General features: G+C 48.4%; 1 protein-coding gene across 1 annotated transcript in view; it reads right to left on the reverse strand.

Moving 5' to 3' along the window:
• PCGF3 (polycomb group ring finger 3) overlaps positions 1–27605 on the reverse strand; it is a 55680-nt gene that overhangs the window by 17108 nt on the left and 10967 nt on the right. Inside the window, exons 2-8 of the mRNA XM_012783420.3 lie at positions 25451–25489; positions 24994–25134; positions 22325–22442; positions 21230–21326; positions 17869–17924; positions 8160–8270; positions 6813–6901 (exon numbers count right to left, since the gene is read on the reverse strand). Of these exons, the coding sequence (XP_012638874.1) occupies positions 6813–6901; positions 8160–8270; positions 17869–17924; positions 21230–21326; positions 22325–22433 (462 nt within the window). The 5' untranslated portion in view covers positions 22434–22442; positions 24994–25134; positions 25451–25489. The remainder of the gene's footprint in view (positions 1–6812; positions 6902–8159; positions 8271–17868; positions 17925–21229; positions 21327–22324; positions 22443–24993; positions 25135–25450; positions 25490–27605) is intronic.

Below are 27605 nucleotides of genomic sequence, written 5' to 3' on the forward strand. Positions count from 1 at the left end.
CTGCAGTGTGAGCAGGAAAAGCCAGCCCGGCGCCCGCAGTCCCAGCTACTCAGGAGGCTGCCACCGGAGGCTGGCTTCAGTCCAGGAGTTCCAGGCTGCAGTGAGCCCTGACGATGCCCTGAGCTTCAGCCTGGGCAACGGAGCGAGACCTTGTCTTATTCATTCATTCATTTATAAATAAATAAATAAGAAAAAGTGACAATTACCCAATATAAAAATGGGTAAAAAGCAATTTATAAGTGGAGGAACCAAGAAACACTTGACAAGATATTCAACACCACCTGTATGTAAGAAACTGGAATTAAAAAATAACTAGGTATCATTTCATACTCAGCTGACCGACAAGAACTAAAGTCTGAACTAAAAGAATAACAAATATCATCGAACGCACGTGCATACGGAGAAAGGTGTGCCGTTGTTTGAAAGAGTGATGTGCCAGTCAGCACCTAAGTCTCCAATATTAGAACAGATAGAAAATTTAGTAAACATTACACAGTGCAACAGTATCCACTGTGTACACGGGCACAGACGCAGCTGTAGGCCACATGTGCTACACAGCACTGTATAATACACAGCAGTTAACATCAAGCAGTTACATTACACATCTCAAAAATATAGTTTTGATTGGAAAAAGTGAGTTGCAGCAAGACCTGTGTTGCTTCCTCTTGCTTAGAGCCACAGACTCGACACAAGCCCACGTGAGAATGGCAAGCTCTGTTTAGTCCTTGGGTCCATGCTCACCCAGGAGTGCCACAAACACAAACCCCTTTTGGTTCAACCAAGGATGAAGCCTACCAAAATGACAGTAAAAAGGTACATTAGGAATAGATTAAGAATGGCCCTGGATAGACAGGTACCAGGTGACCAGAAACCCTGAAGCCGGAAGGAGATCAAGAATCTGCAGGCCCTTCAGGGGCCTGAGGGGAGGTGAAGCTAACAGCGTTGTGAGGCTCTGGGGTCACCCTGGCGGGAGTCTCAGCCACACACAGGCTCTGACTTGGCAGGGCCCGGCCCCTCCTGCCTCCACCCCAGCTTTAACCCAGTGCGAGTGACCCACAGGCACTGCAGCTGAAGAAAGAGGCTACACAGGGGTCAGAGCCAGCTTAGGACGCTCAACCATGACACCCCACGCCCAAGGCTCAGGACACTTGGGACCCCACAGCACGCAGCGACCTGCCCTCTACAGCAGCTCTGGCCTTGCCCCTCGTCCTCCAGCCCCAGCTTCCTTGGACGCCTGAGGATAGAGCAAGATACCCGTCCAAAGCCTGTCTCCAGAAAAAACAGTTCAGGGAGGAAAAATCTGGAACAGGAGCCACAGGCTGCCTCCCAGGGAGAAGTCAGCCTGCAGGAAGATTCTAGAGTGAAATATTCTGATGGTTTGCATTTTTAAAAAAGAAGAGCATGAAAATAGCTGTAAAGCAAGTTAGGGATCTGAACGGTAAGCCCAGAGTCTTCTGGTCCTCAGGGAGGTCACCAAGCGGGTGGGAGGAGGAGGATACAAAAACGTCCCTGCAGGGAAGAGATGAATACACGGGCTTCAGGACAGAACAAGCAAAACATCGAAAGAGACAGAGTCCCATGAGTCTCTCTACCCCAAGACAGAGAAATCGGCTGGGTAAGGTGGCTCACGCCTGTAATCCTAGCACTCTGGGAGGCTGAGGCGGGCGGACTGCTCAAGGTCAGGAGTTCGAAACCAGCCTGAGCAAGAGCAAGACCCTGTCTCTACTATATATAGACATAAATTAATTGGCCAACTAATATATATATATATTTAGCCGGGCATGGTGGTGCATGCCTATAGTCCCAGCTACTTGGGAGGCTGAGGCAGCAGGATTGCTTGAGCCCAGGAGATTGAGGTTGCCGTGAATCAGGCTGACGCCACGGCACTCAGTCTAACCTGGGCAACAAAGTGAGACTCTGTCTCAAAAAAAAAAAAAAAGAGAAATCCACAAAGTCCCAAAGCAGGTGGACAGTTTACCTATAAAGAATGGGGGTCAGTCTGCAGAGGGAATTTCCACAGAAACAAGTACTATGATAATTACCTCGAACACTTTTGGGTTATTAGACATTGTTCTGAGCACACAGATATGACACGCTTTTGTGCTGCTCAGTGGTTTACGATGTGTCTCCCTCAGCAGGAAGACTTGGCTGGGCCACTGGCACCTTGGGGTCTGTTCCTCGAGGTCTGTGCCTAAGACCCCTGCTGGCAGCAGGGGAGCAGGGCGGGGCTGCACTCAGCAGATGGGGGCAGAGGTCTGGAGGAAGGACAACCTGCTTATTCAGATGCCACCCTGAGCCTCCACACCAAGTCCCCTGTTGGATGACACAGTCGTGCTGGAGCCTAGTATGGCTCATAAGGGGCCAGACCCTCCCACGCACGCAGTGCCAGCAGCCATCCCCACAGGAGGACATCCAGTGGCGTGCAGCCGGGGGCAGGCCCGGAAGCAGGCCCGTGGGGCTGTGCAGTGTGCACTTCCCTGCCCATTCTTGTTTTCTTTGATGCTTAGTGTTAAAAATATGTAATTCCTGGCCGGACATGGTGGCCCACGCCTGTAATCCTAGCACTCTGGGAGGCCGTGGCGGGCAGATTGCTCGAGGTCAGGAGTTAGAAACCAGCCTGAGCAAGAGCGAGACCCCATCTTTACTATAAATAGAAAGAAATTAATTGGCCAACTAATATATATAGAAAAAATAAGCCGGGCATGGTGGCGCATGCCTGTAGTCCCAGCTACTCGGGAGGCTGAGGCAGCAGGATTGCTTGAGCCCAGGAGTTTGAGGTTGCTGTGAGCTAGGCTGTCGCCACGGAACTCACTCTAGCCTGGGCAACAAAGCAAGACTCTGTCTCAAAAAAAAAAGAACGTAATTCAATCAATTCATCTGAGTAACATAGGAAGGGTTTACCTTACAAGTTATGAGACAAAGTTATTTTGAATTTAGAATTCTACGTCCACCCAAATTATCATTCAGATATGAGAGAACCACACAGAACTCAGATCACTGCCACACCGCCGGGGGACTCGAGGGTGCCAGACAGCCCACAAGAACGGACGACAGATGGTAAATCCACAGATCATGTGAGAAAGATACCAAAAAAGCCCATAGAAACCTATATAATCTAAACAATTGTTAATACTGTATCAAAACTAAGTAAAAGTAAGAGGTAGTTCCTAGAATAAAAATAGCGTGAAATAGAATTAAAAATCCCCAACAATGACCTGAAAAAGTGTCAGATGACCTTACAAGTTTGGGAAGATGGTGTGAGCAGCTTTCAGAAAAAAGTCAGAGTCTGGTCCTGTTCCGAGGAGTTATGGACGTAGATGATCCTACAAACTGACACAAAATCTAAACATGTGAAAATGTCAGCGCAGCCACCAGAAAAATAAAGAGAATGAAGAATGGTTTACCATGCACTTGCTTCACTGCAAACAGATCATCTGCCCCTCATAAAAACCCAGAGGCAGTTGCTATTACTGCCTCCACCTGGCAGATGAAGAAACCGAGGAGCAGGGTTGAGCCACCTGCAATGATGGTCCCTGAGGTTAGCGGGAGAGTCCCTCCCACCTGTGTCACTACCACACTCACCGCCAAACCCAGCCAAAGGATAAACTGGTCCCCACACCCCTGGAAAATCCGCATTCAAGTGAACCAGAGGAAGACCTCAATCCCATAAGGCAGAGGTCAGTGTAGGCAGCACCCGCTGACCACTAAGGGAAAAAGACTAGAAACTGGAGGCGAATTGGAGCCAAAACAAGCTGCTTCACTTGGATATTTGAGAACACACTTCTTGATTACAAAGGAAATATGATGAAATTATAGCCTCTTTAGAAATGAATGCCCGTGAGAATATTATTTACCAAAGTCTGGGGGATGCAGCCAGGAACCCACAGGAAAATATACAGCCTTAAATGGGTTTTTTAAAAAGACCGAGATCATATAAAGAAAGGTTTTAACTCAAGGAGCCAGGAAACAAGCAAACAAACAAACTATATGATTTAAGGAAATTAAATAATCAACTGAAAACAAAAAGTGGCTCTTTTGAAAGTAGCTAATATCCTAGCACTTTGGGAAGCTGAGGCAGGAGGATCACTTGAGGACAGGAGGTCTTGCCTGAGTAAGAGACCCATCTCTACAAAAAATAGAAAAATTAGCTGGCTGTGGTGACACACATAAGTAGTCCCAGCTACTCGGGAGGCTGTGGCAGGATGATCACTTGAGCCCAGGAGTTTGAGGTTGCTGTGAGCTATACACTCTAGCCTGGGTGATGAAAAAGAATAAATAAATAAATGAATAAATAAATAAATAAAATAAAATCTTAAGCTAACAGCTGACTGAATTGACCAGCCCCCCTTGGCCAAGAGGATCCCATCAAACCTTAAAGCTGAGTTGCTGGCCATGAGAAGGGAGGTCGGGCACACCTGGTCAGGCCCCTCCCTACTTGAAGATGTCCTCTGCCACTCATGACAGGCCTAAGGCCATGCAAAACAAAGCTTAAACAACATCTGGACAGCATCCATTCACTCAACAGATCACCTGAGTTTGGGTAAATGTCTGGTGGCTTGTCACACACTGCACAATAGCCTAGGTGACAGAGTGAGACCCCATCTCTAAAAAAAAACAACTAAAAAAATAGAAAAATCTTTGACATGTTTGGGATAAATGAGAAAAGGAAAAAATTAGTAAATTAAGTCCTAGAAATATTTAAAACTGCAAACAGAAATTAAACTTATAAATATTAATGTTAGGTGGACATCAATCTGTGGAAAACTGGATCAGAGGTAATAGGCCTGTGGCAAGATACCCCAGGGTCCACAGCCCTCACAGCCAGGAAAGCCCCAAGGGAGACGCCAATCTGTGCTTTCAATGATCCCAAACAGCCCCTCACAGCTGGAGTACTAAGTCCACGTAACAAAGGCGGACAATGGAGACAGAGCATGTACACAGACACAGAGATCAATGCCACAAAGAAAATTGTATGTTCCTGGGAGGGAACAAGCAACCAACAGACAATGCCTCTGCTACCCATCCCTACCCCTACTCTAATCCTAACCCCTACCCCAACATCTACCCCCTACCCTAACCCTACCCCAATCCTAACCCTAACCCTACCCCAACCCCAACCACAACCCCTACCGCAACCCTAACCAAGGATGAAACCAGGAGCCATTCAAAAAGAAAGTTTCTGCTCTTCCAGCTCGAGGAGCCCTTCGCTCAGCAGCCCTCTTCTCCACCTACCTGGAATGGGCTTTATGACAGCCCACATTTCCACACAGACCCATGTCTATTTCTGTAATGCTCACTGCATTTTTTTTTAATAATACAGAGTGTATAAACTAAAAAAATTAAGATTCTATCATTCTACTCTTACACCAAAACTGCACTATTTCAGTTATTATGTCTTCCAACATGGTCAATCCCCAAAGGACCTTCCTTTTCGTTGAAAGGTCTCATGGCTATTGCCAAACATTCATCTACCAGATGAACTTCTGAGCAGCTGTTGGGATTACAACCATTGAGGTTAATTTGGGGAGAACTGACATCTTAACACCAATCTTTCCATCCAGAAAGACAGGACATTTTAAAGTTTTTGTTTGTTTGTTTGTTTTTCAGAGATGGAGTTTCGCTTTCTTGCCCAGGCTGGACTGCAGTGGTGAGATAAGTCACTGCAGCCTCCAACTCCTGGGCTCAAGCAATCCTCCAGCCTCAGCCTCCTGGGTAGGTGGGACTACAGGTGTGAGCCGCCACACCTGGACTGCAGTTTATTAGTGATGTGAATAAAGATCCCCCCTCCATGCCTTCTGATGCTTAAATGCTGATCTAATCATCTAACAAGCAGGAATAAATTCTAACAGTTTTCCGGTTGATTGCATGTAAGGCAATGGTATTGTCTGAGAATAATGGCATTTTTGTTTCTTACATACATATCTCGTTTCTTTGTTTCCCCATAACATGGGCCAGACCCTCCAAAACCATGGTGAAGAATTGCTGATAATGGGCATTTTCTTGTTTCTCATTTTAATAAGACAATGCTTCTATTTCATCATAAAGTATTATAATGACTGTCATAGTTTTTAAATTAAGATACTACATTAGAAAGTTCTGTAGACATGAAATTTTATCAAACTCTTTAACAGCGTCTCTGTGACTTTTTAAGTTTTCTTTTGTCATCTCATAATATAGAAAATGACACATGAAGAGGTTCCTCAATGCTACACTCTCACTTACCTTTTTTTTGAGATAGAATCTAGCTCTGTCACCCAGGCTAGAGTGCAATGGCATAATCACAGCTCACAGCAACCTCAAACTTCTGGGCTCAAACGATTCTCCTGCCCCAGCCTCCCAGGTAGCTGGGAATACAGGTGTGCACCACCACACCCAGCTAATTTTTCTATTTTTGGTAGAGATGGGGTCTCACTTGCTCAGGGTGGTCTCGAACTCCTGACCTCAAGCAATCCTCCTGCTTCAGCCTCCCAGAGTACTAGGATTACAGCCTCACTTTCCTTTTTATGTGCTGGGCTTCTCTTTCTTTTATGTCATATTTGTAGACACAGAGATGCACCCGTCAGAAAAGGCACCAGACAATGAACATGAAGACCTGGGAATGGGACCAAAGAGGCCTTAGTTGAGGGACCTATGCTCTGTCACAACTGGGTATGCTTTATCTTGGTAATGAAAAGGAAGAAAGAAAAACAAAGTAAGGTATTGGAAGGGAGGGCACCAAGTAATGCCCAGCAGCTCTCCCCTCTGCCTTCCTCGAGAAGGCGGGAACACCGAGACAGACAGCTCAGAGCCCTGCAGATGCAGATGCTGCCCACCTGCTCGTCACTCCTGTGGTAGTCGTGGTCCTCCTCTGGCTTCTCCTCTGCAGCCTCTTTGTTTGAACTGTCATCTGCTTTGGTTTCACCTTTTAGCACAAACAGAAAATATTGTATCATGAAATCCAAAGAGTTAGACTATTTTTTGAAACACTATGCTCAGAACACCATCAAAAACTCACTCTACCAAGAGGCTTCGGACCAAAGAGTAGCATCCCACGATGTCTGCTGCAACCCAGCGCTCCCCTGAGTTAGCGGGCCCCCGCAGCAGCAGGAGCCAGGCTAGGTGGTTTGTAGGGCATAGAAGAGGGACGCATGGGAGGGACACGAGAGCTCCACTGCCCAGTGATGGCCAGAGCAGCCCACGGCTGTTCGTGCTGACCATATCAGTCTAGCTCCTTCAACAGAGCCGGACTCCTGAAATTTTACTATCCTGATGCTACTTTCAAATTAAAACTTCACCTTAGGTAAGACAGAACAAGAGTCCTTGATTCCCGGACACATTTCTTTTTTTTAATTTTTTTTCCCGAGACATAGCCTCACTCTGTCACCTGGCTGGAGTACAGTAGTGTCATCATAGCTCACTGCAACCTCCAACTCCTGGGCTCAAGCGATCTTCCTGCCTCAGCCTCCCATGCAGCTGGTACTACAGGTACACGCCACCTCACCTGGCTAATTTTTCTATTTTTTTGTAGAGATGGGGTCTCGCTCTTGCTCAGGCTGGTCTCAAACTCCTGAGCTCAAGTGCTCCTCTAGATTTGGCCTCCCAGAGTGCTAGGATTACAGGCGTGAGCCACCATGCCCAGCCCCCAGATACATTTCTTATCCGATTCTCATGGCCGCACTTGGGACCTTCAAGGCCACTAGAGCTGGTTGCTTTCTCAGTGGCAACAGCCGGGACCCCAAGATTGTCAGGAATACAGAGTGGTCTACAAACTCCTTAGGGATGCATGTGGTCTACCAGGAAAATGCCACAGCCTCACAGATTTGAGTAATTTGTTGTGACATGTAGATTTTAAAATACTACTAACATTACACTGAAACCAAACTATTATTTTGCCATTTTACAGAAAGACAAGCCAAATTAAAAGCCTCAGGAAGTTTATCTTCCACTATGTTCCACAGGCCATTGGCCCCTGACTTTGTCCGAGTCCAGGTACTTTCTGGGACGCCTCCAGCCGGCCCCCAACCTAGGAGTGAAGGGGACATCTTAGGGCAGAGGCTCTTACCACCCCCCCACCCTCGTCTTGCTACTTTCTAAAACAGACGACCTGCCCCAGGGAGCACTTTCAGGAGGCCTGAAGGAGTGCAGCCACATGCCCTTCTCGGCAGCGCACTGGCACTTACCATTCCGGTGGGGGTCCACGTGCTGCTTCGCAGAACAAGCCTCCCCCTTGACGTCTCCAGGCACCTCCATGCCCAGTTTGTGATAGAATTCCCTCTGTTTTCTCATTTCCGCTGTTAAAGACCAATACATAACCTTTTAATCTCAAGTACGCAATTAATTATATTAAAATTCTGTTCACAAATATCACATGAAGAAAATTACAGATTTGGATTACAAAGACAACAGATTCAGACTGTGATTCCTCCAAGGCTGCCCCACTCGGCACAGCAGGATGTGCACTGCCACAGTACCCGCAGACGCCTCCTGCCCTAGGCCCAGTGTGACGGCCGGACAGGCACTGGAGCCCCTGGGCACCACCTCCTCAGCTGTGCACAAGCCTCATGGAACCACCATCACCTGGGCTGTGATACACATTAAGGCAGCACCAGTGCCACGTCAGATATCACGGCTGACCACGGGCAGTTCAGCCAGTGGACTCCTCCCCACACCGGCAGCTCAGCAATAAATGTGACGCCTGGTTCTCTGAACACCCCTGTGGCTATGACATACCCCACCAGCCCAGAGACACCCGAGGCCCCAGTTGAGGGGTCCCAGAAGAGCACTCACTGGCTGCAGGTGGGTGATGGCTTGAGGGGGACAAGGATAATCCAAGGCCATGTGTCCCAGGGGGCCTGCCATCTGTGTGCCTGAGTTCACTCTGACCTCCCAGCCTACGGGTGGGTAGTCATAGCTGTGGACTCTGGGCCCATGTCTGTGCAGTGGGTCAGGAGTGCTGCCTGGTGTCTATGGCCCACAGTTGAGCTGCACAGATCCTAGGGAGGCCCCATGGAGCGAGTTTCCTATTAAAGACAGGCAGCAAGTCACTGCAACGGCCCTCGGGCTTCCCCTCAGCGAGCCTGTTGTCTAGATCACTGGCCAGTACAGCAGCTCAGCCACCCGCACCCTGAGGAGGCCAGCATGCAGCCCTGCCAGCCAGACCAGAGGCTCTCCAAGCACAGGTGTCAGCCTGGCCCTGCCAGGGACAGACAGCAGGACCAGGCCAGAATCTTGCATGTTCTAAGGAAAGACTGAATCTGTGGGACTAAGACAGCTGCTAACTGACTTTCCACAAATGCTCTGTCTATGTGACTGTAAGACGGTAGTTCAGCCACTTACATCCTTGCTCAGACCACACTGTGGGTAGCAAAGAAAAGTTAGAACCAATAATCTAAAAATCACTCTGAAAAATAACTTATGTGTAGTTGACCAAGTAACGCTTCATTAAACTTTTTACTTGCATGTTTGTCTTCCCCTGCAATCCATGAGCTCTGTGAGAGCATGAACGTGCCCTGGGCACGTCCAGCCCACACAGATGCGATGCAGACACCCGACTGCACAGGAATGAATGGACGTACAAGGCAACAAGCTCGGGCAGAAAAAGGGCAACGCCTCTGGAGTCAAAGAGATGTGAGCAGACTGGCCTCGAGCGAGAGGAGCAAGAGGGAGCGCTGGCGCTGAACACAGTGCGCCAGGCTACAAGATCAGGCTGCACGATCTGCGATCAGCGTGAGAAGAAACGTTTCCCTCAGCAATTATATAAAGGCAGCTCTGGAATGAAGGCTTGGAATACAGTGCTTGACAGCAGGAGGCTGTTCCTATCAGGGCCTCTAGGGCAAAAGAGGGAACCCAACTGCACAGGTGGAGAACAACCCAGCTTCAGATACCTTGTTTTATTAATTCCCATTTAAAAATTTTTCACCTGTCAGAATGAAAAAAGATTGAAAATAATAACACCCAATGTCAGGTATATACAGGTATAGAAATGTTAATTGGGGTAATTTTTCAGGAAAATAATTTGGCATTACATATAAAAAAATATTTTAGGCGGGGTGCAATGGCTCATGCCTGTAATCCTAGCACTCTGGGAGGCCGAGGTGGGAGGATCGCTCAAGGTCAGGAATTCGAACCCAGCCTGAGCAAGAGTGAGACCCTGTTTCTACTAAAAAAAAATATAAAGAAATTAATTGTCTAACTGAAAATATATAGAAAAAATTAGCCGGGCATGGTGGCGCATGCCTGTAGTCCCAGCTACTTGGGAGGCTGAGGCAGAAGGATTGCTTGAGCCCAGGAGTCCGAATTTGCTGTGAGCTAGGCAACAGAGCAAGTCTCAAAAAAAAAAAATTTTTAAAAACTTAATCACTGACCCCCAAATTCTACTGCTAATAATCCCCTAAGGAATTACCCAGGTAAGTACATAAGAAGATATGAATCATATATTCATTGAAGCCTTCTCTATAATTCTCAAAAATCAGAAACAACTTAGATTCTTCGTGTCCAACAACAGGTGTTGGGCTAATGAGAACAGCCCTGCCATGCTCGTGCCAGCCACCTCTGCCACAGCAGACTCCTCGCTGAGGCCAAGAGCACCTCAGAATTCTCCTCAGTGCCGCATTCCAGAGTTGACAGAGTTGACAAATGATAAACCTGACATTTGTGCATCCTGGGAGGACAGCAGGGTCAGTAGAATACTGTTCAGTGGGATGCTATGTGTAGCCCTTACAAACATGACACAGATCGTGTTTACTGCCACAAAGCAAGCAGCACAATATGCTGTTATGGAAAAGGCAGATTATGCAACACAGACATCATATGATCTCACTTTTTACAAAAATTAAAAAGTAACACTGAACTGGCTTACAATCTATCAGTGTAACTCACTATATTAACAAACTGAAAAGGAGATCAAGTTGAATTTTGAAGGGCAAAACAAAAAAAGAGAGAGAAAGAAAAACCACATGACTATCTCCATAGATACAGAAAAAGCACCAGACAACACCCGTTCCTGATAACCTCCCAGCAAACTAGGAAGCGGGGACTTCCTCAGCTTGATGAGAAACCCACAGCAAACATCCTACTCAGTTTTTTGGTGAGGTCAGGAACAAGGATGTCCATTCTCACCAACTTCTACTCAACATCGTACTGGATGCTCTAGCCCAGGGACCAGCAAACTCTTTCTGTAAAGGAACACAAAGTGAATATTTGAAGCTTTATGAGCTAAGTTGTAAAACTGAGATATTATATAGGTACTTGCACAACAGGAGAGAAAAGAAATTTCCACAAAATTTTTTATTGATGAAATGTAGAATATAGTAATGATAAAGCATAATTTTTTTGTGACACAGGCCTTATGAATAAGAAGAATGGAGGGATAACATTTGTTCAGTTGGAGTTAAAAGTTGTGCTCCTGTTATCAGAATTGATTGTACATGTTCATTTGTTAATATTCATCTGTGATGAGATTTTATATATTTCATCTTTGAAAGAGTTTTTACACACAGAAATACTGATACAGTCCAGAGGAATATAATTTTGAGAGTCATCACTTAGAATGAATTTGTGGAATTTTATTAAATTCTTCTCTTGGTATCTGCCTTTTATTGTGCCATTATTACAGATTAATCACTTCTGATTGAAGGTTAGTTGGAAACTCCTCAACTGTAGTTAAATGGATTTTGAAATGTAGAAACTTCCTTTGCATTTCCATTGAGGTCCAAAAAACCCTGCTAGAACTTGGAAATGTACCTGCCACAAATGTGTGCAGGAACAAAGATCACGCTGCTCCTCCTCACTTCTGCAAGCACAGGATGTCTATAAAGCAGCCTGACAGCACTTGGAATTCAGGTGGCATTAGTTGTTGCTAAAATGACTTTACTGCACTGTTCGTTTTACATATGACTGTTGTTTTTGCCTTGTAATACTAGACTGAAGTCATTAAAAAATATTATCAAGTCTTTAGCAAAAGCTAACTTCCAATGCTATTCAGTGTTTGACAAAAGTGGTTAAAGGTGCTGTTTCTTTCTTTTTTTTTTTTTTTTTTGAGACAGAGTCTCACTTTGTTGCCCAGGCTAGAGTGAGTGCCGTGGTGTCAGCCTGGCTCACAGCGACCTCAATCTCTGGGGCTCAGCGATCCTCCTGCCTCAGCCTCCCGAGTAGCTGGGACTACAGGCATGCGCCACCATGCCCGGCTAATTTTTTGTATATATATTTTTAGTTGGTCAATTAATTTATTTCTATTTTTGGTAGAGACGGGGTCTTGCTCAGGCTGGTTTCGAACTCCTGACCTTGAGCAATCCGCCCGCCTCGGCCTCCCAAAGTGCTAGGATTACAGGCGTGAGCCACCGCGCCCAGCTGGTACTGTTTCTTATTCATAAAAATCACAATCTCTGCTCTTAGCTGAAAAAAAAAAAGGAAGAAAAAGAAAAAACAAAACTAAAAAACCCCTAACCAACACATACACACACAAACTTTACCACTGCTAAGTCATTAAAATGCTGTGTGGTAGGGAAAATTAGGCTACTCAGATTCTAACTCTGACAAAAATTCATAGAAGTGATGATTGGTTACATCCACAAGAGCACATGAAATCTACCATAGACAGTACTAGTTTAATAACATGAAAGATCAAAGTATTCTCTGCAAAGTACCTGCTAATGAATAAGACAGTGAACTTCGAACAGCTTACGTTTTCACAAGCTTTGTTAGTTTGTACAAGTCTTTTTCTTTTTAAATTTTTTTTAAATGTTCTTTTTCTCAAACTCACATTTAGTTCCCATGTCCAAGTCTTTTTCTGACCCACACATATTTTCAGCACCACTGGCTGTAAAGCACCTTAGCAGATAACACTTTAGGTGGTATCAGGGAGACCAGCACCAAGGCTGACACTGCAGGCACTTCGAACTTCGCACTGCCTTGCGAATAAACAACTCCTGAGCAGTCCTGGGGACACCTAGAGCCTAGAAAACCACTTAAAATCATGTGCCTTGTTTGCTAACTGGCCACTGATGTCATCTGCAGTGTCCTCAATTCCCTGAGCACCTATTCTTACCCAGAGGCTGATGGTCCTCAAACAAGCTTATTTTCTCAGGACATTTTTCTTTAGTTACTGCAATCAAACATGATTTAATCAACTCACCATTAGTCAATGGCTTTTGTTGGTTGGCTAACAAATCAGCCAATCAGAAGCTTACTTTGATTGCTGCCTCATCCTCATTTTTTATTTTGGGGAAGAATTATTTATTTTGGGGGAAGAAATGCTTCTGTGAGGCAATATTCCATTTTAAATTCTTAAGTTGTTCTAAATATCGCTTTCCCATGAGTTGGGAATATTGCAATGGGTGTTCAGTCTGGTAATGCCAATACTTGTTGCATTCTTTTCCTGTAGTTATATTGTTACTACTGCATGATAAACACAATGCTGTGCTAACTCACAATGACAGTTCAATAATGAAATAATCAATAATCAATGAAATAATCAATAATGAGAGTGGGCCTCAAAGGGTAACTGTAAAGTGCACTTTCTCTGTCCTTGCTTTGACATTCTGGGTATGCACTGGTAATAAAAATGTCTTGAAACAGTGACAGCACAGGGCACTCGAGACGAGACGCTGTCAAGTCACAACTGCATGTTGAGCATGTGGTGTGCCAAGCACATGCATGGTCTGTTGCAAATACTCAGCTCTGACCACATGGAAGGGAAGGAGTGTGGCTATATTCCAATAAAACTATTCATGTACAATGAAATTTCAATTCTTACAATTTTCACGTCACAAAATACATTCTTTTGATTTTTTCAACTATTTAAAAATGTAAAAGCAATTCTTAGCTTACAGGTCACATGACACAGGCAGACGCAGGGGCCCTGTGGGCTGTAGCGTGCTGACTCTAGTTCCAGTCAGTGCAATAAGCAAGAAATAAAAGTGCAGATTCCTTTTGGTCCAGCAGTTCTACTTCCAGAATAAAACCAACAGCTAGAGTCACTCCACAAAAGCATAGAAAAGGACATTCACTGTGCATTTTTTTTTTTTTGAGACAGTCTCACTCTGTTGCCTGGGCTAGAGTGCCATGGTGTCAGCCTAGCTCACAGCAACCTCAAACTCCTGGGCTCAAGTGATCCTCCTGCCTCAGCCTCCCCAGTAGCTGGGACCACAGGCATGTGCCAACATGCCGGGCTAATTTTTTCTATATATTTCTAGTCATCCAGTTAATTTCTTTCTATTTTTAGTAGAGATGGGGTCTTGCTCTTGCTCAGGCTGGTCTCGAACTCCTGAGTTCAAACAATCCTCCTGCCTTGGCCTCCCAGAGTGCTAGGATTACAAGTGTGAGCCACCATGCTTAGCCTGTGCCTTATTTTTTAAAGCAAAAACTGAGAAGCATGTTAAGTATGTATAGGTAGAGCCAACGGAAGGAATCCTCGGACCATTAGCAAGGACAGAGCAGAGCCTGACGCACCAAATGCCGTGCCCGTGCGTTTGTGAAGGGAGCTGTGAGAAGCGTGAAGAGAAGCAGGGCAGTGGCGTTGTGAGAGTAAAGATGGGTAATTCAATAAATTTTACAGATAAAGATGTGGCTTTGGGATGACAGGTTTTTAAAAAGTATAAAAACAAAAAGAAACAACAAACAACTAAAAACCTGATCCCACCTGTCATATACGAGGAACTGCTGCGAGGCGAGGCCTCTGTCACAGCGAGAGCAGGGAGGAAAGGCCACAGCTTGGGAGGCGCCTGGGCAGGGCCCCGGCAGTGAGAGGGGGGGACACTGCTAGTGTTCCCCTCCAAGAAGTAACGCTGGAGTCTCGAGGGCGGGTGCTTTGTCTGACCGCCCCGCAGTCGCAGTTAGCGCACGCTCCAGGAAGAGGCCTCTGGTCCGAGAAGTATGTTTATGACTGTTGGCACAACAAAGAAAACCAAAGAAACTGCAGCAGCCTTCACCAAGAACACAGTCATGCTGTTAAGGGTTTCGAGCTGGAGAAATCTTTCTAAAGAGCAACAAATGACTGAAAGCTTAAGAAACAAATGAATATTTGTCTCATTGAGAAACAAATGAATATAGACAGAAAATACACAGGTATTTTCTTTAGAGAGAAGATCTGCCAGGGAACGTTGCACGTGGAAGGGCCAGGGTCTCAGTGCACTGTAGAGCTTGAATCGTGTCCACACTGGAAAAGAGCGAGGTGTGATAACAGTGCCAGGAAAGCTGAGGTGTGTGGAGACCAATGACTGACTCAAAGCCAGGAGGTCTTCACACTGCACGACTTCTTTGTGACCAAAAGCTCTACTACAAAGGGTGTCAGGGGGCCTGAGCACCCAGGCTGCTGGCCTGGAGACACCACTGCCCCCACTAAGGGCCCCGGACACAGTGGGGCAGGGAGGAGACAGGGCCGCCCAACACCTGCCTGCACCAGAAGCACCCAAGCCCACTGGGTATGTCAAAGGGACCCAGGAGCCAATGTGAGGAGATGCTTGCTTGCTGGCCACATAGGAGAGAGGATTAGAGCTTCAAAAAGGGCAAAAATGCAATGAATTGAGAATACCTGAGAGGTTTAAATCCACCAGAGTGATGGTAAATGGACAGGCCAGTTGTGAACACAAATAAAGGAAAGGGCCTGCACTGTTCTGCAGACTGGAGCAAACAGCTAAGTGGGTCTTTATGGAAGTATTCAAACTAACACGGGAAGAAGGAACCACAGAACTGGAAAGGTACTGCTTTACTGCCTGTGACAACCGAAGGATCTGAATGCAGTCGTCCTCAGCTGGTTGGACGATACTGCTCCAGATGGAAAACAACACAGATGCAGGCTTGCCGAGAACACAGGCCAGAACCCGATCCCGATCCCACTGCCACGGGGCCTCCCAAGAGGCCCTCACCAAGTCCCCAGGGGACACCCTAGGACAAAGGGAAGATACGGACAGAAGGGGACCTGAAGGAGGCCTAGGAGTCAGTGCCAGGCAGGGAACTTATTTGAATCCTGATTGAAATAAAGGAAAACAAATAAAACCCCCAAACACGGCATTTATCAGACAACTATTAATAGAAATGTCAACACTGAGTGGCTATTTGATATTAAGGAATCACTGCTATTTCTTTTTTTTTTTTTTGAGACAGAGTCTTACTTTGTTGCCCAGGCTAGAGTGAGTGCCATGGCGTCAGCCTAACTCACAGCAACCTCAATCTCCTGGGCTCAAGCAATCCTCCTGCCTCGCTGGGACTACAGGCATGCGCCATCATGCCCAGCTAATTTTTTCTATATATATTAGTTGGCCAATAATTTCTTTCTATTTATAGTAGAGACGGGGTCTCGCTCTTGCTCAGGCTGGTTTCGAACTCCTGACCTCGAGTAATCCACCCGCCTCAGCCTCCCAGAGTGCTAGGATTACAGGCGTGAGCCACCGTGCCTGGCCTTGCTATTTCTTAACTATTATAATGGTATTGTGGTTATGTATTTTTTAAAAAATTCTTATTCTGTAGGAATACATACCATAACAACACAGATAAATAACATGAGGTGGGCTGAGGGGAGCAGACAAAAACGTCTGCCCACGGCGGGAAACTGCTGGTGCAGGTGAGAAACGTACGTGGAGTTCTCGTGGAGTTCAACTTTTATACGTTTCAAACATTCCATTGCAAACAGGTCTTAAGGTCTCAGCATTTTATTTTGAAGAATTCTTTGCCTTTTCCCAGAATTAAAAAGCTTTTAGACATCAAGACTGTTTCTATCTACATTCTCTTGTGTGACTAAATCTTGTGAACAGTGAACAAAGCCTCTAACAGCATCATTTCCCCAAGTCACAGATTAAAGGTCAGATACAACTTCTACTGATCTAACACATTAAGCTGCACTTTAAATTATAGCCCTTTCTGAAATACAACAATGAGAAACAGCCCAAATGAATGCCCCTCCCTCCCTCCTCTCTCTTTCTCTCTCTCTCTCTCTTTCTTTCTTTCTTTCTTTCTTTGTCCCACTCTGTTGCCTGAGGATCCTCCTGCCTCAGCCTCCCAAGTAGCTGGGACTACAGGTGCCCACCACCATGCCTGACTAGTTTTTTCTACTTTTAGCAGAGATGGGGGTCTCGCTCGTACTGAGGCTGGTCTCAAACTCTTGAGCTGAAGTGATCCTCCCGCCTCAGCCTCCCAGAGTGCTAGGATTACAAGTGTGAGCCACCATGACCGGCCTCCAAATGAATTCTTAAAATGTCTACCTTTGAAGGAAAATGCACCTGGGCTTTCAGCAGGCAGTGCCCACCACCCAGACCCCGGGCGATCACCGGGAGGCCACCCTCCTCTGCCTCCAGCCCACACACGACAACAAGGCAGCTCCCATTTCAGCATTCACAACTAGGGAAACGTTTTAAGTAGAATGATTCCTAAATAATTTATTTCCATTCTCAGGATATTTGTACCACCTAATATTTATTCTCAATTCTTAATGAAATTTGACTTTGTAGTGAAGCTTTTCTTGAAACTCCAGCTATCAGCTCTGACATGTGTCAACCGAGCTGTTGCTGCTCATCTGGTCTTGGCGAGGCTATTGCTGTGGGAGGGGGAGAGGGCAGGACCTCTGGGAAGGGGCAGAATGTTAGGGTAGAACCTCTTGGGGGACAGGACCTCTGGGAGAGGGACAGGACCTCTGGGAGGGGGCAGGACCCCTGGGAAGGGGAAAAGACCTCGGGGAGGTGGGTAGGACTCAGGGTGGGGGACAGGACTTGGGGTGGGAGTAGGACCTCGCAGTGGGCAAGAACTCAGCTGCCCAAACAAGAGCTCCCATGCACTAGCGGTGCCATCAATACCTGCTGAACGAAGAAACAGAATGAAAGGAAAAAGAAGTCTGTATCTCTAGCCAGTATCCAAGTCTTCCAGAACAGGCTTAGACTTGGGAGACATTCTAAGACTTACCTTCTTGGAGGCCTGGTACCAATTTGTAAACAATATCTTGCATGGTTCTGTCATGACTGGCAAAAGAATAGAATGGGTGGAGTTAGTTGGAAATGTCAATTCTATAATTCTCATTCATTTTCCACTTAAGAATATCAAACTCCAGAATCACAAATTTGGAGTTTTGGCAGAATTATACTTCTAGTTTACACAGGAAAATATGTTCGTGCAACCAAAGTTATAACTTGAATTAATGTGTCATCGAATTTAAGCCCTGGCTGCTTACAAACATTCTAACGATGACAGCACAGATAAGAGGTCATTCAGAGAACCAGGGCCACTGCCTGCTGGACTTGAACTGACAGCAGCCACTTTGACTGTCCACTCCTAGGAACTGTGGCCAGACACCCAGTGCTTGGGACATGGCCCCACCCTCCCCTAAGTGTGGCCTGGGGCTCCCAGTCTCTGGGATTTCCACTGAGCAGAAAGCCTTTCTGTAATGTTTCCAACAACATAGAGAAACGTCTTTAAGACCAGGCCCTTCTTGTGGTCTTTACAACCTAGCTTTATATAATAGTTTTCTGAAAAGACTATATAAGCACAGTACTTCAAATTTAGTTCCTACTTGGGTTTGCTATTTTAACTGTTTTCATTTTGGGGTAAAAAGTGCTAGAGAATTTCCTAACTTTCAAATGAATTTTAATTTCCCAACATCAATTCTTTAAAAATAAAACCCTTGTATACCCAAATTAGTAATGTCTAAATAACTGACAAATGATTAGGTTTCACAAAATTTATAGAAATTCAGCTACCCAGGGCCAGGGCCAGGCATAGTGGCCACCCATGGGCCCATAGCCACTGTGGGTGACCCGGTTCCCAAGAGACTGTCTCCTGCCACTTCCAGGAAGGACTCTGGGGGCTTGTGGCTACCAGGCTCTAAGTCTTGGCAGCACCCCAGCGGTGGGATGGCCAGCGGGTGGGGCATTCCACAAAGGAAGCACGTTTCGCAGCATGACCAGCACACTCCCATCCAGGCGTCTATGTGGGTAACACCTGCCCAGGTAGGGGAAAACAGTGGCCTTCAAGGCACATGATGCCCTCGATGTTTCCTGCTGTCCCATGCCCTGGCTCTTTCTAAAGCTTGTCCAACCCACAAGGAGAGGATACTGGGCATCTGAGCCCCAAGTGACCGTAGCCAGGCTTCACCTGCTGGCTGTGACCCAGCGTCAGGGGCTGGGAAATGGGGGAAGGCAGGTGAGGGCCCTTCTTTAGGGATGATGCAGAATGACTGTGTTTTCATGGCTAACAGGTTTACACTCCAGAGCAAATGCTGCACCTACTGCACCCCCACTGGCTCTGTGGTCTCCGCCAGATGATGTGGGCCTAGGGCTGAGCACCTGCATGAGGCAACTCTCCCACCATGGCTCCGGCCATGGTCTGCACTGTGTCAGCCCATGTCCTGAAACATAGACACTGAAGCCAAGCAAGATTGTGATGCTACCAGACCCCACTGGATACCTTGCCCAGCTCTATGAGGAGCAGGATCAGGAAGAAGGCCAGTGTGGGCAAAGCCATATCAGGAACAAAGGCTGCAGTCCAGGTAGAGCTTGGTACATAGCCAATGAGAAGCAGACAAAGGCACCATGGAAGCCACGGCCCACAATAGGACACACATCTGCACCTAGCCCTACCACCTCTGCCTGCCATGGGTCTGTTCACTGGCCATCAAGTAGGCAGAGCACAGAGAGAGCTCCCAGAAAGACCTGAGACAAGAGGTGGAGCCAGGCCCTTGCTGACCCAAGCCACAGACCCCAAGGCCCTTGCACCTGCCCCATCCCACCTCTGCCCCCTGAGCCTAGACCTGCCCTTGGCCAGCTCTACACTGCCTGATACCCCTACTGCATCCTCTGTCTTAGCATGACAGTCTATGCCTGTGATGAGAGGGTCTCGGATAACTAAAAGAGCACCTGGTCCCTAAGATAGCCTCTCAGAGCACAGTTGGGGGCTGCCAGAGCTTTGTGTCCTGGATGAGAGGAGCAGAGCCTCCCCAGGCCACCTGACTGGACCAGCATGAAGCCCTGCACTACACCCTGCCTCAGCAATTCATGTGAGGAAGCCCCTGAGTTCTGCGAAACTGCACCCCCAAGACAGAATGCACGTGCACACTGTCAACAATCAGCACCCTGGATCTCTCCAAAGCAGAACAAGCTGAGCTGGCAGAAAAGGTGGCATGTGATGTGAACAGCCACCCTGAAAAGAGAAGCCCGAGTGGCTGTTCAACATTTGGGAAGATGTCTGCGCTCATGCATAATTAGGGCAGTGGGATGAGATGCCCCCCAGAGCCCTCATCTTGTCAAAATTAAACGCCTCCAAACCAAGTACTGGCCAGGATGCCGCAGGAAGACAGGACACCACGCGCCCAGGGGCTACCAGGAGAGGTGGGGCAGGTGGGCACAGCAGGAATGCCCAGAGCAGTGCCGTGTACTGAGACCCCAGCTGGACACACAGCCATGGGGCCTTCTCCCAGGGATGTTGAGCTTGGGTGACACACATTGCAAGGATCCGTCAAAGGAGCAGGGTATGCAGAAACACATGCTGGTCCCGTGTCTAGAAAGGTGGAGGAACAGCGAGGCCGAGCTGCGCTGTCTGGGGTGTACCTGCGCTGGGAAGCTTAGAGGGAGGCTTTGAGCATCAGCAGTTTTTACTTGTTAACCTTGAAGCTGCTTCTCTTTTGTGAAGCTCTAAGCTGCTCAGGTGCTTCTAAACTGTGTGCAAGATAAACTTCAAACTTTAAAAGTGAAACATAAACATAAGCCTTTCTTCTTTCAAGATTTGTCTCTAGAATTATCTCTGCTGCCCTCATATGATACAGGGAGCATTTCATTTCCTTTAGGGCCAGCCCTCCAAATCTGAAAGTCATTTCACACTCTGTTGGCTGGCCCAGGTCAGGGCCGAGCCAGCCCCTCACCCTCCCTCAGGAATGGCGGCTGGCACAAGGGTGGGTCTGGCCTCCTGAGACCCAGGGAGGCAGCACAGTACAGCCAGGGCCCCAGAGCCCTGGGGCCCACCTGCTCTGTGGCAGAAAGGTAGATACAAGAGCTGCCCTCCACTCCAAAGTTAACCTCAGCCAATTCACTGTAAAACGTGTAAACTCCATTTGGCCTTGAGCTTTCTCAGATCATTTGCTGGAAATTTACAGGCTCTTCCCGGGCAATGCTGGCCTGGTCAACAGTGGGTGCAGGTGCCGCAGTGTGGGCACAGGGTGGGGGTAGGACTCAGCCAGGACGGGCTGCTGCCCACACAGAATGGGTTGCCAGGTTGGGACCTGTGATCCGCCCACGCTCATAGGACACAGGCACCAAGGGCGCCTGCCGGCACTTACCCGATGTACTGCAGCGGGTGGCTCTGATGGATCACAATCCGACACGTCGGGCAGGTGTTATTCTCTTCCAAATACTTTACCAGGCAACTCCTACAGACTGTTATCAAAAGCACATGTGCATTAGAAAGTTAAGATCCAGACTTGAGATGCCACTTCACACCCTGTGCTCGCTGAACACCAACACAGGCAGACACACCAACATCCCCTTACAGTTCCAGCTTCTGGAAGGTCTCACTACCAAGGGGAGGGTTTTGACACCCAGGAAACTGCCATACTCAACAGGTTTAAGGCTTAGGAATCAAATGGGGAGAAAAACTTAAAGCGAGGAGAAGATCATCACAGGTGAGAGCCGGGGCATCACAACACGGGACGATGTGTAACATTTTTGTTGTAAGTTGCCTAGAAGACCATGATGTTTTCTTTGTACAACAAAACAAGATAAAATTCAATGAAAATAACCTAATATAAAACTATGCCCACCAGCATCTAAAAATACAGCTTTAAAATAAAAATTCTATAAAAATTGGCGAATATTTTATTTTCTAAAGTGAAAAATACACAATCAAAAATCATCTATGTTACAAGTATCCAGTTTATTTTAAAGATTCTGTTTAGGTAAAATGTTCCTCAGCAACCAACACATGTGCTTCCACTGGCGTATCCAGCTGCCCTCCTGGGAGCCACGGCAGCGCCTGTCCACTGCGGCAGCCCAGGTACGGCACAAGCTGAGTCCTGGCAGCCCAAACACAGGCTTGCTGGGGGTGAGGAACAAACCAGTTCTGCTTGTAAATTTAAGGAATTCATTGGAGATGTGAAAAATGAGCATCTCTCCCTGTTGAAGCAAACATTCTTGCTGTTACATGCAGTCACTGATCTCGCTGTTGTACAGAAACAATGCAGCTTTCCCAAGTGACCCCTCGTCACCACTGAAACCCCCACTGTATTTTTAACTCAAAATGATTTTTCTGACTCATCCTCAAGCTCTGTGTTTCTGCTCCCAGTCCTGCTGCGCTCTACGCTTGGGCTGAGGGCTTTAGATGCAGAGCGTACAGTGGGGGCCGCCCGACCCCCAAGACCCGGTGCAGCCGCACGTACACGTGTGCAGACACTCGGTCACTGTGGTTGCGTCGATGAGGTACCCACTGCACAGGCGGCAGGTGATGTGGGCGTTGATGTCCCACAGCCTGACCTTCCTGGTCAGCATCTTTGGCTCCTGCAGAGAAAAGCACACACACGGGTCAGTCAATATCTGAGATGTCCTGAAGGCTCAGCTGCGGCCAGCACGCTCCCCCACCCGCAGGATGTGGTCCTACACAAGGCACCCTCATTGCCCTGGTGCACTGGCTTCTTCCCCCCCCCCCAACACCCTTCTCTCCGCCTGCCTCAAGCTCTGGTGAGGGGATTCCTCCCCCAGCGACCCACCGAGGGCGGCTGCTGAGGGGGTGTCTGTCTTCCATGAAGGTCAGGGAGAGGGAGAAGCAGACTGTGCTGCAGGCCAGGAAGGAGGGGGGGGAACTGCCCTGGGAGGGTCCAAGGCCAGCCAGGCCACGGGCCCTCGGGCCCTCTGCTGTGCTTTCTCTGCTTCCTCCCTGCAACTCAAGCGTGTCCCAGCCCAGCACACAGAGCACCAGAGACCCCACGCACCCATGTGGAGTACTAGTGTGCATGTGCTGAAGCCTCGTGGGCTCCCCATTGCTCTGTCCATCAGCCATGTTTCTTCCTGGAGCTTTTGCTCTCACTCTGTCTGTCTACAGGATGTGGTGTGGGGACCCGACCCAACCTCTCAGAGTGGACACAAGGCCAGACCCAGCCCTGGGCCACACCAAACAGTGGAGGCTGAGCCCTGCCTTGAGGAACTGCTGCAGGCTGCTCCCTTGACCACCAGGGCCTGCTGGCTGGCAGGAAGACACAAGGGCCACAGCAGGAGGCCACACTCCTGATGTCACTGCAGCCACTGAGCCCTAGGGCCTGCTTTGCCCTGGTGGAATGTGCCATCTTCATTTCCCATATTGTCTGTGGGAAGCAAGGCAGATAGACTTTTCCCTCAATGGGCACAGAAAATTGGTGATGCACACTACTGCATTCACGATGCCACTTGTCACACAATCATTACCACCTCTCTGCTGAGCTCCAGACACACCAACTGCCACACACATGGACTTCACCATCTCAACATGACAGCCCCATCTGGGCTCACCCAGGGACCCTGCTGTGAGAGCTGGTATATGAGGCCATTCCTGATCCCCACAACCAGCCATGCTAAGGGGACCTCCCCTGGCCAGCTATGTACTCACTAGCCACTGTCACAGACCTTCCAAAGTCAAACCTGCCCCTTCTGCCCCCTGGGAGATGTGACATGTACGGAGGACCATGGAGCCTGGTTCCACTGGTAGAAAAGGAGTCTGAGCATGGTGGGGTGAAGGTGGGACGAGCCCTGTGGTGCTGTGGGCCACGCCTGGAGGGTGCAGTGCCAGGGGCACTGGCTCATATGCCGGCCCCACTCTGCCCACTCAGGCCTGGATAGGGCCACTCCTCAGCAGCACAGGGCACAGGAAGCCCAGCTCCTGGTCTTTCCATGCCAGTGTCCATGAAGAAAAGCCAAGGATCCCAGCAGCTGCAGCTGACCCAGGGATGGACAGGAAGCTCAACATGAACATGGAGTGTCCCATGGTGCTCAGGAGCCAACAAGGACTGGTGTGAAGGGCTGCCAGGGCCCCAGCTGGGAGAACTGTGGCTTCAGGTACTATGGATTAGAATCACAGATGCTTCGTCCATAGTGAGATAAGCAAAAAAGGGATAGCTCTTCTTTGCAGAAGAACATGAGCTGGTCAGTTCGGGAGGAATGGCAAGTTAGAAAGCTACCACTGCACTACAGTGACCGTAGTGACACTTTGTTCAGGAGCTCGCAGTGCATGCTACACAGGGCTGAGATTGTCAAGGGAGAGAATAAAACTTCCCCATGTCCCCACCACATGCTTGTTCAATAGAGGGAGAAACAGTGACTTCAGGTGGAGAGGCTTTGTAGACACCACTGTGACAGTAACCATGGTCAGAAGCCAGGTGACCAGTGACTTGGCTGGGAAGGACTCGGCCTCCTCTGGGGGCTTCCTGCCAAGAGCGCACAGCCCGAAACTCAACTCCAGGAAACCAGACAAGCCCCAAGTGGGGGCCGGCTGCTTTCAACACTGTCACAGCCACAGAGGCAAGGACGGTCGAGGAGCCGGCTGCCGCACACAGTGCCTGGCTCAGGGCTAGTCCTGACAAGCCTGGGACAATGGCCAAGGGCTGTGCCAGGCACACAAGGACAAGACCGTCTCTCACATGGCCTAGGGGTGGTGCCCCTGAGCTCAGGGGCTGCTCACCGAGGAGAGCGGCACATCTGTCGTCACGCCCGCGGTGCAGGCCGAGGCGGCACATCCCTGCACAGCGAACCCTCACAGCTCTCACTGCTGCGAAGGCCTGCACTCAGCAGCCCCTGCACGGCAGTGTCCCCCGACACAGGAGGGGGAGCCCAACCGAGCCAGGGAGCGGAAGGAGACCCAGTCCTCTGCACAGTGTGGCTGCCATCAAGGGCTGAGGTCCCCACAGCCTGATCTGCCTCTGACTCTCAAAGGAACAAGGACACGCGTCAGGGCTGCCAGGAAAATTCAGCAGAGAAACACAAGTCCCAAACCTGGTTCTGCACTAAGTGCCTCAGAATTGCTGCCCCCTCCCAAAAGTGCAGACCAGTGGGACGGTGGCCCCTGGCCGGAGGGCAGGCTCACCTCCTCTAGACGTCTGCCTGTCCGTCCCTCTGCCGGGGCATGGGGGCTTCAGGCCACCACTCCGACGCGATTCTCCTGCCTCGCTCCTCGCTCGGGCTCACTTCTGCACCTTCCTCCCGGCCCCTGCTCTCTTTCCATTTTCTAGTACAGAAACAGGACCTGTTATTTCACGTTGTGTCATTATGTGCGACTGCTACAATCCTGCTGTCATGAAGTTCTTACTAGAATCCTTAGCAAGTCCCATGTGGCAAACAGTGGAAACATTAGTCAGGAGAAAAGTGTGAAGATACAGAAATAACTCTACAGAGTCAACCATCAGAGATTACATTTGAAAGGAGCTGTAAGGAATTGACTTTTTTCTATGGCTACGATATACTCACAAAGTGTAATTCAAGGTAAAGTTCATCAATTCACAGGCATGGAAAGAAGGAAAAAAATTAGCTAAAATTGCATTTACCTGAGAATGACAGCCTGGAATACCGCTACATGGTGAAGCCTGTGGAGAAGCACAAAACGAGGTGTCACACACACGCACGCACCGCTGCTGGTGGGGCATGCCCCCCCATGCCCCCATGCCCCACCAGCAGCTCTGAGCCTGGCTTTTCAACAGGTCTGCTCATTTACATGCTTAAAATAACCAAAAGAAAAATAGGAACCAATGATGGTGCAGAATGGGCTTTGCCACAGGGACACAGGCTACACAGGCCACACAGCCCAGCCGAGGCCTTGGAGACAACAGGAGCAGGTGGGGGCTCCACCTGGCTGCTTTGGGCCCAGGAAGATAGAACACAATCTGTGGAAGGCCCAGAGGGGATGAATTTCAGGGGAAGTGGGTGAATGGCAGGGCCTGGGGAAGGACAGTAAGTAGCACACTCCCTGCTCAGCTCATGCACCAGCGGGGCTTCTGCTTCCCTGAAGCCCCCTCCCAGCCCTCAGCAGGAGGCCTTGGCAGGGAAGAGGACAGGCCTGTTCCGTGGGAGAGGACAGCAGTGTGCACACTGGGGCCCGGGAGGGGCCGCAGAGAAGCAGTAAGCAGGCCGAGGCACACTGGCCCCACCCAAGGAACAGGTGGCCGGGCAAGCCGGAGCTGGGAGGGAGCCGGAGCTGGGAGGGTGCCGGGGACTCAGGCAGCCCCCCCCACACAACACTCCCACCAGGCACTGGCATCTCCAGTGAAGGCTTGGAAACCCAGCTGGAGGTAGACTCGGGTGTCAGGGCTCTCAGACAACAACCAATACAACCTGGAAATGGCTGGCTAAGGATACTCACACCATGTCCATCTTAGACCCAATTTATATCATTTTTGCCTTCGAGTTCACTGTAACCGCATTTTTATTAACTCATCCTTGAAGCTCAGTTAACTTTTACAAAAAAAGGGAGGAAGGAAGGAAAGAAAAGTTTCCCCGGCAAATATAAGGGAAGATTAGCAGGCATGTCTGGAGCATAAGAAGAGAAACAGGACGAAGAGAATAAAGCCAGATGCAGACCAGGCTTCCAGAAAGTTCTGCCCTGCTGGAGGCTTCCACATCTCTGCTGCTGACTGGGCAGCCACTGACCACACGTGGCTGTGGGGCACTTGAACCGCGGCTCGTGGGACTGAGGAACTGGATTTTTAATTGTATTTCATTTTAATTAGACTGTGGCCAGGGGTTCCCTGGTGACTCTAAGCCTCCAGACTCTTAAGTTCTTAGACTTCAGTGAAAAGACACAGATCCCCAGAGCCCATGTTCTAGTGGAGGGAGACAGACAATAAACAAGAAGCAAGTAAACCACTCAGTGTGTATAATAAAAAGGTGACAAATACAGCCATCCCCTGGTATCCTGGGGGATCAGTTCCAGGACCTGCCTCTGACACCAAAATCTGCGGACATTCAAGTCCCTGATATAAAATGGTGTGCCATTTGCATGTGACCTGCGCATGTCACCGCACACTTCAAATCATCTCTAGATTACTCCGACAAATGTCCACGGTCCTTCTGACTACACCCCAGGGCAGGGTGCTGTAGGAGGCTGTGGCTCCGAACAAGGTGGCCGGCCTGAGGAGTGGCATCTGAGCACTGCTAGAATATCATGAACAACTTTATGCCAATAAAACTGAGTTCATATGGAACTGATAAACTCCTACAAAAATAATCCAGCAGAACTGAGGCAAGTAGAGAAAACTGAAAAGGAAGGAAACTATTAAGGAAGCTGAATAAGTAGTCAAAAAATTTCCTTCAAAGACAACTCCAGGCCTGGAAGAGTTCAAGGGTGGTTTTACCAAATGCTCAAAGAACAGACAATCCAATCACAAATAAACCCTCCCAGAGAGTTTTAAAAAGCAGTATTTTCCAACCCATTTTATGAAACTATCTTGATGTACACAGCCAACCCTGACAAGGTCAGAACCAGAAGGGAGATTACAGACATAGCGAAATCTCAGTCGCCCTCAGCCAGCGTAAGGAGGATCATCACTCTGATCAAATTAGGTTTATTCCTACTACACCAGGTAGGTTTAATGCCCGGAGAAATGTAATCCAAGCCAAAAGATAAGAGAAAAACCATATGATCTTCCCAACAGATGCATAAAAATCATTTGATAAAATCATTACCTACTCATGATTAAAAAAGAA

Source organism: Microcebus murinus, chromosome 16, assembly GCF_040939455.1.
Source record: "Microcebus murinus isolate Inina chromosome 16, M.murinus_Inina_mat1.0, whole genome shotgun sequence".
Taxonomy (NCBI): domain Eukaryota; kingdom Metazoa; phylum Chordata; class Mammalia; order Primates; family Cheirogaleidae; genus Microcebus; species Microcebus murinus.